A 14334-nucleotide genomic window follows, 5' to 3' on the forward strand; every position below is an offset into this window, starting at 1 on the left:
GAGGTGGTGTTTTTATAACATGTCTGTGTATCATGTGAAGCTCAGTCAAGCCTGTTTTAATGATATTCAAATAATTAAACAGGATACTATCCCTGTACTCATTAATATATGAGTAATTTCTCAGAGTAAAATACATGCCTGTGTTAAGTTGGCTTAAACACTGGTACTGAAGAGTAACCTATGTAGTAATGCAAGCAATAACCCACTGTATAATCCAGCAAATTACTCTGGACACCAATGATGGTTTTGTTACATTAGTAAAAACAAACCAAGATACTGCAAGTACCAAGTACTGTACTGAACTATATTAATCCCTGCTGGGTTGATTCTTGGTGCGGTATTTACCTCCTCTGAATCACTGTTTTATTACTAATTTAAATTGTACCTCATAAGAGGCCTGCAGCTTGGCCTATAGTCCTTCATTATGCTTCATATGAGGCCTGCAGCCCACGAAGAGTTAATGCTAAATCTTCCTCACAGACAATTAGTCACTTGGGGTAATGTTATGTGGTAGCTGTGATGAAAATACGGAAAATAAGATAATGTTCCAGAAGGATTATCAGTGTGACAATAGCTGCTGTATATGTATCTGTGCAGATGGTTAGGTCTGCAAGGTGAAGCCAGGATTATGAGGACTTGGATGGTATGTGAATAAGTGTCTAATCCATTCCACTGGGTATACTGTTGATAGTACTTTTTTCATGTTTTTTCTTTTCTGTTTTCTGAACCCTGACTCACCCTATCCTTTGGGTGGGAAAAAAGGTCATGATGACAATGATGATGATGATGATGATGAATTCTGCATAATATACTATACAGTCTTTCAGTACAGTGCTGTACTTTCAACTATAAGATGTTATAATGATACTTTCCTAATCATTATTATTTTTTAAATCAATGTTTTAAACCACGCTCACATAAAACAAAACTAAAATATGAATACTTTCAAAGAACAAATTTTAAAATTTTATTCTTTTGACTCTTACACTTGAGAATCTTTTTTTTGTGACAGGTGGGTGTGCTCACCATCCATGCACACGATGTAGTGATGCTTTAGGTGTCTGCTCTTTCCTCTGTTCCTTCCTTCCTTCCTCTTCTGTCTGTCTTTCCTTCATTCTTTTCTCTTCCTTCTGCCTATGGGTGACTGCACTGAGTGACAAGCCAAATCATTTCCTATATACCAGGAAATCATTTACTGCACTGAGTGGTAACTATATAACCAAATTATGGCATCTGGTGGTTTAGTGGGTAATTATGGCGCTCCAATCGCATTGAGCCAAGGGATGGTTGGGGTTATTGCTCATGTAATGCCACTCAGGGATGAGTGAGGCTGGTCTCTCTCGTCTTCAATGTCAGGACGAACTTGTCTAGCCCCGGACTCCTACACTCCTCATGGGGCAACGTAGGATTGGATGATGGATGGATGAATAATAATAAATAATAATAATAATAATACAGTAATAATAATTATAATCATACAGTACATAATAACAATAATAATAATAATAATAATAATAATAATAAATAAAAATAATAATAATAATAATGTCCTCGGGTAGAAGTGGTTTATGATTTCATTTTCACGACTTCTGTATTCTTCTCTAGCTTAGGTGATCTAAAAAATGATGTATGATTTGTATTTCACTGCATATTGTCAACAGTTTTTCAGTTTCATGTTTTCTTTATTGCATTTCTGAGTCCTATCCATCTTTCACTGAAACACTGGGAACAGGGTTTATGATGGTGATGATGAGGAGGAGGATGACTATGGCAACAACAATGATAGTGATGATGATCATGATGGTAATGATGATGATGATGACAAAAACAGTCGTCATGATGACAATGATGATGTGAGGAGGAGGAGAAGGTTGATGATGATGATGAAAACTGACAGTGAGGAAGATGGTGATGATGACAACAAAGGTGGTGCTGATGATCATGATGATGATGATAAACAAATACAGTACAGTGATGATGATGACGATGATGATGATGATGATAAGAATGGATATGATGATGATTGCAATGATGGTGTCACCAATTTTTATTGAATGGATGATGATGATAGTGATGATCATGATGATGACCTTTTTATTTATTCCTTATTCAGTTATGGTACAGGACTATATTCTCCCTTGTTATTTTCCAAGACAGACGAAAGGCAGAGAATGATGCTACGTCGGATAACGGAAGGTCTGGACCGGACTGTGATGGCTTCCCAGAGTTCTATTGCCCCCCCACCCCTTCCACCCCGCCCTGATCTCGTCCCCCTCTTTGAGGACCCTGAGGAGGAGGGCTCCATCATAAAACAAGTCAAGAAACTCACGCGCAAGGTTAACGCCATGGACACTCTCATCAAGGAAGAGATGCACAAGGTCACCAATGAGGTCAGTGAACAGATGGGTGGACTATGAGGTCAAGCTCAGTTAGGTTAGGTTGGGTTGTTACATTCAGTTAAGTCAGGTAAGAGTAGAAACATGTCATACAGTATGTAGATGGTAACACCATGGATGTCTTCAAGGTGAGATTACAAGGTCACCAAAGAGGTCAGTGGAGGCATGGGTGAAATATGCGGTTAAGTTAGGTTATGAATGGGGTCAGTGGATTGAGATGAATTGATTACAAGATCAGTGGATAGACTGGTGGATTATGTGTCGAGGCAAAATTAGGTTTATGGGTTAGACAGGTGGAAATGTCTGTCATAAAGCACAGAATGAAAAATCATGTGCAAGGTTAATACCATGAACTACCCTTTTATTATATTCTCATCATCCACTCCCATTCCTATTCACTATGACCTCTAGCAACCCCATATACCGTACTCCTTATACATGTGTATGTGGTGGAAGAGTCATTGACTGGAAATACGAGGCTCTTAACATACATAACCATCCACTCTCCTCACTCTCTGCCATCACCAACCCACCCACCTCACTGTTCTTATAAACATTTATTATCATCCACTCTCCAAAATCACTAGTCCATCCTCCTCAATGTCCTTAACATTCATTATCATCCACTCTCATCCGTTCCCACTACTTTATCTCTAACCACTCCATCTATCCCTGGTCAAGGTACGTGTGGTGGGAGAGTCTCTGGATGGACACATGGGTCAACTCCAACATCGACACGACCATCTGTCATCACAGGTGGAGGGCAAGGGTGATTCTGTGTTGGCCTCGCTACAGCAGGCCTCCACAAAACTCGAATCTTCCACTATTGACATTATGGGTGCGGTACGTACTTGGCCGAGATTCACAAAAATAATAATACTCTGTGACTGTTCTCTCACCACTTAAGACTTATACCAGATCACTTATAACTGCCACATTAGACTCTAGGGGTGCTGTGAGTATTAAGACAATATTCACAAAATATAATACAACTGTTTCTATCTTACAGGTATTATTTATTCTTCAACACATGAATCTTCTACAACTGATATTATGGATCCTATGAGTACCTGGATTGATTTTTACACAAAATATTATGATGATAATTCTCTTGTGGCCTGGTGGTAAAACTCGCAGGTTGAGAGGGGCTGTGGATTACCTAAGTGTGGCCAAAGGTTCTTCCATCATGTAAAATGCAACCAATGTACACTTCTGTCTCCAGCTCTTATATGTTTTGGACTACTGCAACCAAGCCTCAGATCCCTACATTCCAATGGGGGTAATGTGGGAATGACTTGTCATTCAATTTTTCTCTTACTGCTATAAATTATTTGAAGGCACTCAAACTGTCTCAATGGGCACTGTGGGTGCTGTGAGTATTAACCCAAGACTTAGGGAGGGAAAAAAAAAAATCAACTAAAAACTGCCAGAACTATATACTAGGGGTACTGTCAGTATCTGGCATAAATTCATAAACTGTTATTTCCTCTAATGGGGAGACTGGAGATGGTTTCACTTTCACTATTATCAAATCTTATTAATTTTACGGCAGCATCACACTAGGCCAAAAGTGGCTAACATCAAATCTTATTAATTTTACAGCAGCATCACACTAGGCCAAAAGTGGCTAACATGTGAGTAGCTTTTGCAAAGTGAAATGGCTAGCAAAGTTGACTTGTCATCACAGGCGTGTGTTTTTGTGAGCCAAAATGCCTATCAGTATAATCTGCCTTGGCGCCTCGTGGTCATTTGTAAACAAACCACCATGAAGTACCCACTCCCTTTTCCTCAATTTCGTCAACCGCCTCACGTACTTCAGCAACTCCAGAGCCACACGGCAGTCTACTAGAGTTTGCCTTGTCACAGGATCCATAACCAAATCTGATTTCTACTTGTTTGGAAACACAACAGACGCCCTCCATGGCTGGTTACCCGAGTGTCCACATATTTATTTCATGCTACAAGAAAAAAATAAATAAAAATGAATAAAAACCACAAGAATTAAATTATATTTACATTAAAATTTTAGTTAAAGTTTCCTTCTGTGAATAATTGAATATTTTCTCACCAATTACAAAATTAATACAGGCTCCTTTGAGTTCTAATCCCACCAACAAGCTGTGAGCAAAAATTGTTATCCATTTCGCCTCGCAAGCAAAAACTTGCTCACCGTGGATCAGTTTAGCTAGTGGATCACAAATTGGCTTGCATGTTAGTCACTTTTGTCCCAGTGTGATGTCACCTTTACTCTTCCTACTACAATATATGATTTTATTCAGCTTTTGAGCATGGCTGTGGAGTTGGTACCCAAGACACCCGACTCTGTCTCCCTGATTTCTTGTGTGTCCAACTCCAACCCCTTAGAGTTTCTATATAATAAATTTGCCATGATGACTTACACAAGATGTCATTCCATCACAACCACATGAATCGTCAAGCTACTTTTAAAACCCATGTCCTTAAATGTTTGACTTTAATGGATGAGGCTACATTATGACAAAATGATAGTTTCTTAAATCTGCTGATCATGGTGTCTATTTACATTCTGTTCTTGTCATTCTGTCAACAGATAGCAGCACCTGTGTGTATGTTCAACATAGATGAAGAACAGAACAAAAAACAACTACATAAAATGTGGAAAAAAAAGAAGAAAAAAAAAAGAACTGTAGCAGCAACAAGAAATAAAACCAATGGAGCTGTTGTTTGAAAGGCAATAGCTCCACATTACATCTACACCATGTTTAAAAATTTTGTTATTGGTGGTCAGAATTGGGACTTTTTACCAACTCCGACTCCAACATTACCATAATTGTTTCCAACTCCAACTCCACAGCCCTGCTTTTGAGACAATTCTCTCAATAAAAGGAAGTCAGTTTCCATATCTTCACAACCAGGCACCTCTTCTAAACTAAATAATACTGTCTGGCAGTAGTAAGAAATAAAATACAGTAAAATCTCGATAGAACGGACTTAATAGACCGGAATTCACTTTTATTGGACTTGGGGAGCTACCGGACTAAATTCCTGTATATCGGAAAAAGTCCGATAAAGCCAGAATCAGTCCGGACTGCCTGATCACTTCATCTATGTTCACCACAATAAGGTAAATAAAAGACCTGTTTATCAGTGTACAGTACAGTATTATTATATATATTATACCATCTGATTAAAGTAGTGAAGATATAAAACAGTACAGTACCACAATAAGGTGGTCAAAACAGTTTAATAACTGCTCATGTGATCTGGACTATGTCTGATGTATCGGAAAATGTCTGGATTAGCAGGGGGAAGTCCGGATGTCATTTTTTTCAGAATTTCGCATTTTTCAGAATGGTTTGGCCCCCAATTAGTCTGTTACAGTGAGGTCTTACTGTACAGTAAATAATAAATAATATGTCTAAGCTGTATAAAAATCTTTTGAATCAGCATGAAGAGAGATGTCATCATCACACAGAAATAGTTAACCACTTCAGTCAAGTGGCATCTTTGAGAAGTTTATTTTTGCTGCCTCCAGATAATTTTTTTCAGTTTAGAGGAGACTTACTGAACTGGAAGATTTAATTAAACCTTTCACAACTAGACATTCTAAGTTGAATGAAATCATCTGGTACCATTTGTGTTCTATACTATCCAAACATTTTGTGCACGACTGGTACAGCAAAACTGGAAGGGGGCATGTGTGTCTGCCAGTCTGCCTGACTTAGGTTTTATCCCACTCAAGGGTACACATTTTAGGGAGTGCAGTAGTACAATATGTTCCTTTTTATTTCACATAATTGTGCTGAGCTGAAGTTCCCTTGATGACATATAGTTCTCTCACTCACAAATACGGCAACTGCAACAGTTTCCACAAGCCATTCTCGCCCTACACTCCAAAAAGCCTTTCACACCAACAGCAGTGCATACGTTTGCATAAAGCATTGGGTGGGACAAGGTCACATCTCTAGTGACAGAAAGTGACCTTGGGGATCAGATGCTCTTCATGTCACATACAACACATCTGAACATGTACAGTATAGGAGAGATGTCTGCCAATGTCACACATATGCAAGCCAAGCCGGCAATTACACTACATACTGTACATACCTGGTACATAAAGTACAGTACTGTACTATAAATGGGGGAAAATTGGTAAATCAGTATCAAAGATACCATATCTCTGCAACTTTCAGCTTCCTTAGGTTCTATTCTATGACTCAGTCTCAGCCATATGAAATAATTAGTTATTAACTGCAACAGCCTCTTACAACTATCGCCTATTAGAAGGTCACATGGCAATATTTCTATAATTTACTTTGCACTTTATAGCAACTAAGAACAGTTTTAAAATTGGGAAAGTAGCTGGTGTTGATGAGGTGTATTTAGAGATGATTAAGTGTAGTGCAGAGAGTGGAATTAAGTGCTTGTTGGAGATATGTAAGAAGGCATGGATGAGTGAAACTGTGCCAGCAGAGTAGAAGAAGGCTGTGATTGTATCCCTGAACAAAAATAAAGGTGAGTGAGGTGAGTACAAGAATTATCATGGCATAAGTCTATTGAGCATTGTAGGGAAGGTATATAGTAGAATTACTGTAGAGAAAGTAAGAGAGATATCAGAAGTCCTAGCGAGTAACAAACTTGGCAGCTTTAGGAGTGTCAGAGGATGTGTGGATCAAATATTTGCAGTGAGACGGATAGTGAAGAAAGCTTGTGAGAGGGACCATAAGGTGTTTATGGCATTTATGGAACTGCAAGGGCATATGACAAAGCTGACAGAGAAGGACTGTGGAAGTTTTTATGCATGTACGGTGTAGAGGGTAAGCTGCTAGGTGCCGTTATGAGTTTTTATGGTACTGAGGCATATGCAAGTGTAAATGGGCATCCAAGTAAATGGTTCACGATCAACATGGGCATGCAACAAGGCTGAGTGATGCCCCAATGGTTATTCAATACATATACAGTATATGGACGGGGAGACGAGAGAGGTAAAAACACGAGTAATGGAGTGAGAGACGGCGTTGGTAATGAATGGTGATGAATGGAATATTTCAAATTTGATGTATGATGATGAAGAAGTAATACTTGCATATACCAGACAAGAGCTTGGTAAACTAGTGGAGAGTTTTGTAGATGTATGTGAGCGTCATGTCTTGAAGGTAAATGTAGAAAAAGAGTAAAGTGATGGTTACTGAGAGAGAAGGTGACTCCCAGTGTGATGTTACAGTGAATGGAGAGATTGGAACTGGTGAGAGTTCAAATACCTGGGCACAGTGATAGAAAAGAGAGGAAAATGTGCAAAAGAAGTGGAAAGTAGAATGACACAAGGAAGGAAAGTAGCTGGTGCTATGAAGGCCTTGATAAGAAACAGAGGCTTGAGTGTTGCAGCTGCGTGATGCTTACATGAAGGAACGTTAGTGCTAACTTTAACATATGGGTGTGACTCTATGGTGTGGCATGAAAATGAAAAGTCAAGGGTAAGAGTGGTGGAGATGGAACTGTTGAGGAATGTACAGTTGTGGTCATAAATAATCACCTATCCTCCGGTACCCTGTGCCTCAGGCTGGCTCATTTATGCATGACAAGTCACAGTGGAGTAAGAGGGACTGAGAGGTAGGGGCCAGAGAGAGAGAGAAGGGAACGTGGGTGGGGGGGACGAGTGATGGTGCGAGAGAGGAGTGAGGGAGGAGAGGAAGGGGAGGTAGAGGAAAGAAAATGAAATGTTCAGTGGTGGTCACACAATTTGTCTATTTTCTTTCATTCAGGGCATGATATAAAGGAGTTAATATTCAGTAGATAATGCTGCATTACATCTTGTATAGCGGCATCGGATAACAAGCTTTAGATAGGTGGTGATATCAAGGGCTGGCTTGTGAGAGAAATATAGTAACATGACAGACCAAACATTAGTATGGAGCCAGACATTTGTGTTTATCGGTGTATTCTGACTTTGGACGCAGAATGGAATCTGGATGGCTTTGACTTCATTAATTTTTATATAAGAAACATCCTCTACCATTACATGTAATTAAATTTTGGAACTAAATATCATATGCATCCTTTGACACAACTGTGTCCACAGTAAATATGATCATCCTTTCACTACATAATCCCTCTATAAATTCACCAGCATGTCAACTATTTTATGGCATCTCTATATGAAAAGGCTACTTAAAACAGTTGTGCATAAAAGTAAATAAATTTGATGTCCGAGCACATGGGTGGATATAATAACGATATCTCTCATCATCTGTTAGAAGGAAAATAAAACTAAATCCCACCCAAACTCCCATAATATATCTCTGTCAATGTTTACAGACATTGATCAAGCCAAAGCAACCAGGGAAGCCTCAGTAAGTAGTCCAGTGGCCTCCTGCCTCAATAACCACTTGCAATCTTCGTGGCAATGAGGACACAATATTGCTCATGGTTTGCTGGTTTCGTCTGAACAGCTCCCACTTGTCCTTGTCGCGCTGGTTGAGGAGGGGCTGTGTCCACTCCTTCTCTGGCTCCCACGCATTGGCAATCTGGGCCCACACAGTCTCGATGGCTCTGCACTAATGTTTGATCTGTCACATCAGTATATTTCTCTAACAAGCCAGCCCTTGATATCACCACCTATCTAAGGCTTGTTATCTGACGCTGCTATACAATGTGTAATGCAGCATTATCTACCGAATATTAACTCCTGTATATCATGCCCTGAATGAGAGAAAACAGACAAATTATGTGACCACAACTTCACATATCCATCTCCCTCCCCTACCTATCCTCCCTCCCCTCCCTCACTCCACTTCTGCCCCATCATTCGTCCGCCAACCCACCTTCCCTTCTCTCTCTGTCCCCCCTCTCTCAACCCCTCTTACTTCAGTGTGACTTGTCACGTGTAAAGGAGCCAGCCTGAGGCATGGGGTACCGGATGATAGGTGATTATTTATGACCACAACTGTACGTAGAGTACAGAGAGTGGATAGGATACAGGATAATGTGATTCATGGAAGATGCAAAGTGAAGAAGTCTGTGGACACCAAAAACACTGAGTGTGTACTGAAATGGCATAGTCATGTCCAGAGAATGCATGACAATAGTGGTGAAAAAGGTATATGTATCAGAGTGAATCTAAATGAAGGAGGAGACGAGGTAGGCCAAGAAGAAGGTGGAGAGATATGGCAGATGAATGCGTGAGGAAGAGAGGTATGGAAGTTGGCAACTGACAAGAAATCAAGCGGGCTGGATGAATTTTGTGTGGAGGAGCACATGATAAGGTATTTGGTGCTCTCTTTTAACATGACGACATTCGGACTAACTCCATCGGATAGGTATATGTTTGTGGTGAAACCTTTTGGCCTAACAGTTGGAGCCAAGATCCCATAGGCTTGAATGATGAGTGAATGGAAGCATGGCCCATTGATTTGGGCAAACTTTGGCTGTCTAGACACTGCTACTCCTCACCCCACCCTAGAATGGGAAAGGAGGTCCGGATGATGATGATTATCCTATAAAAATGACTCTGTATAACTTGTGCTTACCAATGATATTACAGCTCCAACGTGTGCAAGGTGGCAGTGGTGGTGGGTGTGTGGAAGGTGGTGCTGGAGGGGAAGTGGTGGCAAGGCTCGACTCTCTTGACCGATTATACCGGGAGCAAGAGCAAGAGCTGCATGACCTCAGTGAACAGACACACAAGGTAAGGGAATGGAACAGCAGCTGAAATGAAGACAATACTGTACAGTACAGTACTGATTTAACAAATGTATCTGCAGCTCTTCTATCTCACTTTAAATCTTACATTACAAGGACTCAAATATGGATTGTATGCCAACTGATACTATTTATTACTACTCTCAGACTATTATGATTCATTCTCAGCTGGAAAAAAATCGCATGGCATTAACTGCAACAGAGTATCAGTGCCAAAGCTGTTTTGACTATGAAAGGGTTGTGACAATACAGTATTAGCTTTTGCTGAGCTGCAGATCTCACAATGAGGTACAGTGAAAGTCTGCATGGGCCAAAGATGCAGGCCTCATATGAGGGACAATTTACATTGGTTACAGAACACTGACTCAGGGGAGGTAAACTACAAAGAATCAGTCCAGCAGTGATTAACTCTACCAGACTCCTATGATCCGTTCCTGATTGAATAAAAATACTTGGTGTTAACTGGAATATAGTACTGTGTATACTTTTGTTACTTCTCTCTCACCTTAATTCTGACATTACAAGCAAATTGCACCAGGATTCTAATCTGGTTCACATCAGATTCAGAGACTGCCACTGTATATATATATCTTTTTCTGGTAGTTATGTGTATTGCTCCTACACATTTATGATAACTTCATCCCTGGCTAATAAATACAGGTTTCATGTCCCATTTCACAGCTTCTCATTTGTGATCCAACAATATAAAATATATTAATGTACCAAATGTTCCCTGCTTGGTTTGGATAAATGGGGTGCCAAACACTCATTATACATGAAAAGGATATGGGCACCAGCTCAAAAGCATGCCTGGATCTGCTCCTGAAAATACCATTCTCAAGCAGAAAAGGCACCCTCCTCCTCCTCCTCAGCATCATTCTCCTGTTTGATAAAAGTGGCTATCAGCTGCAAGAATATCCTAAAAAAGAACATCACTCATACTGAAGGGGTTAACTAATTGTTATCATAAAACTTCCATCACCATATTGCTATTCATATGCTAATATCCTCCCCCAAACATAAAATCTGTGTACAGCCTTGTCACCACTACTACTTTCTGACATATATTTTCAGAGCCTGGAGGATCACCTGATGACCCTTCAGACACTGCTGTATGAGAGCCATGCTGGCCAGGCCAATATCAATGCATCTGTGGACTACCTCATACACACCCTGGGCCTCCTCAACACCACCACTCAAGACGGGATGGACCGTTTCTCATACCAGGTGAAGCAAGCAGTTGAGGCAAGTGCTGCTGATGTTGAGGCCTCTGTGTCTACCCTAGGTGAAGAGCTAAAAGAGAACAATGTAAACATCATGGATGTTTTGGATGACCGTGCCTCACAGACTGAGAATCTCCAGCACACTGTTTTGGAGAACTATTCAGAGCTTTCAGCAGAGATAAGAAGCTTGAAGCGGGTTGAGCAGGTCATGATAAACACAGCAGACTCAGTTCTGGACACCAAGCGCAGCATTGAGTTTGGCATACAGCAAATCATCTTAGAACTGGGTGAGATTGTTAAGAACAGTGGAAGCACCATCAACTCAACACTCTCTGATCAGATTAGCAATATCTCCTTTGCCATCCTCAAGAATCAGACCTCAGCACTTACTAACATGACAGCCAAGATGGAGAACGAAATTTCACAAGTGTGGAGACAGATTGGAATAATGTACCAGCAGATGTCCCAATCAGTGGACCTCCTGGACCAACTCAAAGACACTACTAGGCAGCACATGAATGTCTCATTGTCTCGTGTTGGCAACATGGATGGAACGGTAGGCGAAATTAGCACTAAGGTGGCTGATGTTGAGGATAACCTTAACTATCTCCTGGGTCGCCTGTCTCTTGTGGTATCAGAATTCAACCTGATGAAGTCTGGAGTTGGGGAGCAGTTGGACAGACTGAGACAGAACCTAGCAGAGGAAAACAGTCAGCACCACAGAGACGACAGAATTCATCCAGTGATCGCAGGGGAGCAATATCCCCCTTCTGACAGCCGCTACAATGTCAATCGCAAACGTCATGCCCCTGAACCATCAAAACCATACCCAGGCCACAATCCAGATCCTCTTAGTGTTTTTTAACTTAAACCCTTCACCACGATGACTTTTTTGTATTTTATTCTTCCTACCACCAGACGATTTCATTCATCCCGAGGAGGAGTTCTAGTAGTACAGGGGGTTGAGGAAGCATATTACATATATAACCCTCTCACTCAAAAAGTTTCTCCTGAGCTGACTAAATCCACCTGGAAGCAGTAAGAATAAACTATAAAGTATGTCACTGGATACAGGGGGCTATAAATATTTTGCTAAGACTAGCCTTTATGTGAAGCCCTTTTCAACTATGTTCATGTACAGTATACAGTAGCTATAAGTAAGCCATCTTTTTACCTGCTTCCAATAATCAGGCACTCTGCTGCTATCTGCCTTCTTGCATCTACATAATCATACTTCATGTTTCAACCTGGCTTTATGTATCGGTAACTTATGTACAAAACTGATCACATTCACTGAAGGAAACACCGAAACAACGATACAATACAGTTTTGCTTTAGTGATGATTTATTCATGTAAGAAGAACAAGAGATACAGGAAGATTCTGCACTACTCTCTCCTTGTTCTATCTGCAAAAATAGTTTACAATTAATATTACTGTACCAACATATGATCTTTGCCATTACAACAAATTTTTATGTATGTTCATTTTCTTTACTGTTTTCTGAAGCTGTAAGCAGTTTTTTACTCTGAAAGAACATACTCTAGATAATGGTATGCCATACAACTGTTACAGTGACAAAATGACAATTATTGTTACCACTTCAGGGTGTAACTTACAACTGCCAATGTCATTTCAAGCGTAAGTGACAAATGACATTTTCAGTTGCAACTGTATTTTCACATTTATAATAAATCCCATTTAGCGAAGCATATCATTTCATTGCGATACTCTGTCCAAACCTACTGAAATAACAATGCAGTATTGGTATACACTTGTTAGACACCTGGTCTGCAGTATTGGTACAGTGTATACCTGGTACCTAAATCATTGGTCTCTCTGTACTCTGACAACTGGCATGGAGGAACCACAACACAGCACTTCATTTTTTTTTTTTTTTTTCCTCCAAATGCTGAGAACGGATTTAACAGTCTGTTCCCTGCGGTGCTGGGCTGAGTTTCACAAATAAAATGATGATCATATCCTTAACATAACAAAGGTTTATTGTTGCAAGAAGAATAAGACATGTGTGCAATTTTTCTCTCCTTTCCCTGTCCTAAGTTTATGAATTTTGGTCCTGCACTCTCAATAAGGAAGTATTACTTAAAAAGGCATTAGCATTCCAGTATACAAAGCCCTCATTATATGCTGCTTTATTTCACATTCCTTCCTGTATTAAGTCCAATGCCATTTAGCCTTCACAAAAATTACCTGTTTAAGTTCCACTATTACCTACAGGTATATAGCTGATCTGAAAGTTTCCTCCAATTTACAGTATCACCCCAGGGAAAAAGCTGTACTGGTACTGTCTTGAAACACACCACCAACGTATATCAAGAGCTCATTAGTACGATACAGCACGCCCTCATTTTACGATAAGGATGTGTTTGCAGATTTTTCATTGTAGTGATTTTTATTGCATATCAACATTTATGGTAAAACATGGGTTCAATGGGGATAAGATTTTGGTCAAGGGTAACCCAGCCAACAAGGTCTAAAAATAAGCTCCCACACCATCTCAAATGGTAGCTCTTCACTGCACTTTATCTGCTGCTTAAAAAATATTCCTAAAAATAAGTTTCCAACTCACCTAAGCTGGAAATTTCACTTCACTGCACTTTACTTGATGCTTGAACTCCAACACCACAACAGCGTTCCATACCGATGCTAACAAACCCGATAGTGACTGAGTTCAAAGGACATCTTAGAACAGACATGACTGTAAGCTTGTGTGTTGACAGTTGTATAGGCAAAAACAACAATCGTACATCAACCAGTGAGGCTTCACACAGGATCATAATGAATGTATATACTAAAATGCTATAACATATTGAAAAAAGGTCCCAGCCTTTTTGTCACGGTATAAATGATTCATCATATACTGGTTCACTGTATAATTAGGGCCTGCTGTACACTGTTCACTTTGCACTGTACTGTCCTATGCAAGGGTAATATATCATTTTTAACTGCTTCACTGTGATTCCACCTTTGTATTTTACTTATTTTACCACCTGACATAACTGTTTAGCTCAGGAGACA

General features: G+C 40.0%; 1 protein-coding gene across 1 annotated transcript in view; it reads left to right on the top strand.

The window, feature by feature from the left end:
* Positions 1 to 13004, top strand: part of LOC145403032 (uncharacterized) — a 68144-nt gene extending 55140 nt beyond the window's left edge. Inside the window, exons 3-6 of the mRNA XM_080274870.1 lie at positions 2154 to 2390; positions 3078 to 3239; positions 9916 to 10059; positions 11148 to 13004. Coding sequence (XP_080130996.1) covers positions 2154 to 2390; positions 3078 to 3239; positions 9916 to 10059; positions 11148 to 12161 — 1557 coding nt within the window. The 3' untranslated portion in view covers positions 12162 to 13004. The remainder of the gene's footprint in view (positions 1 to 2153; positions 2391 to 3077; positions 3240 to 9915; positions 10060 to 11147) is intronic.
* Positions 13005 to 14334: the final 1330 nt, after the last annotated feature.

Source organism: Coenobita brevimanus, chromosome 60, assembly GCF_032717465.1.
Source record: "Coenobita brevimanus isolate Jiangsu-jjx chromosome 60, ASM3271746v2, whole genome shotgun sequence".
Lineage (NCBI taxonomy): Eukaryota > Metazoa > Arthropoda > Malacostraca > Decapoda > Coenobitidae > Coenobita > Coenobita brevimanus.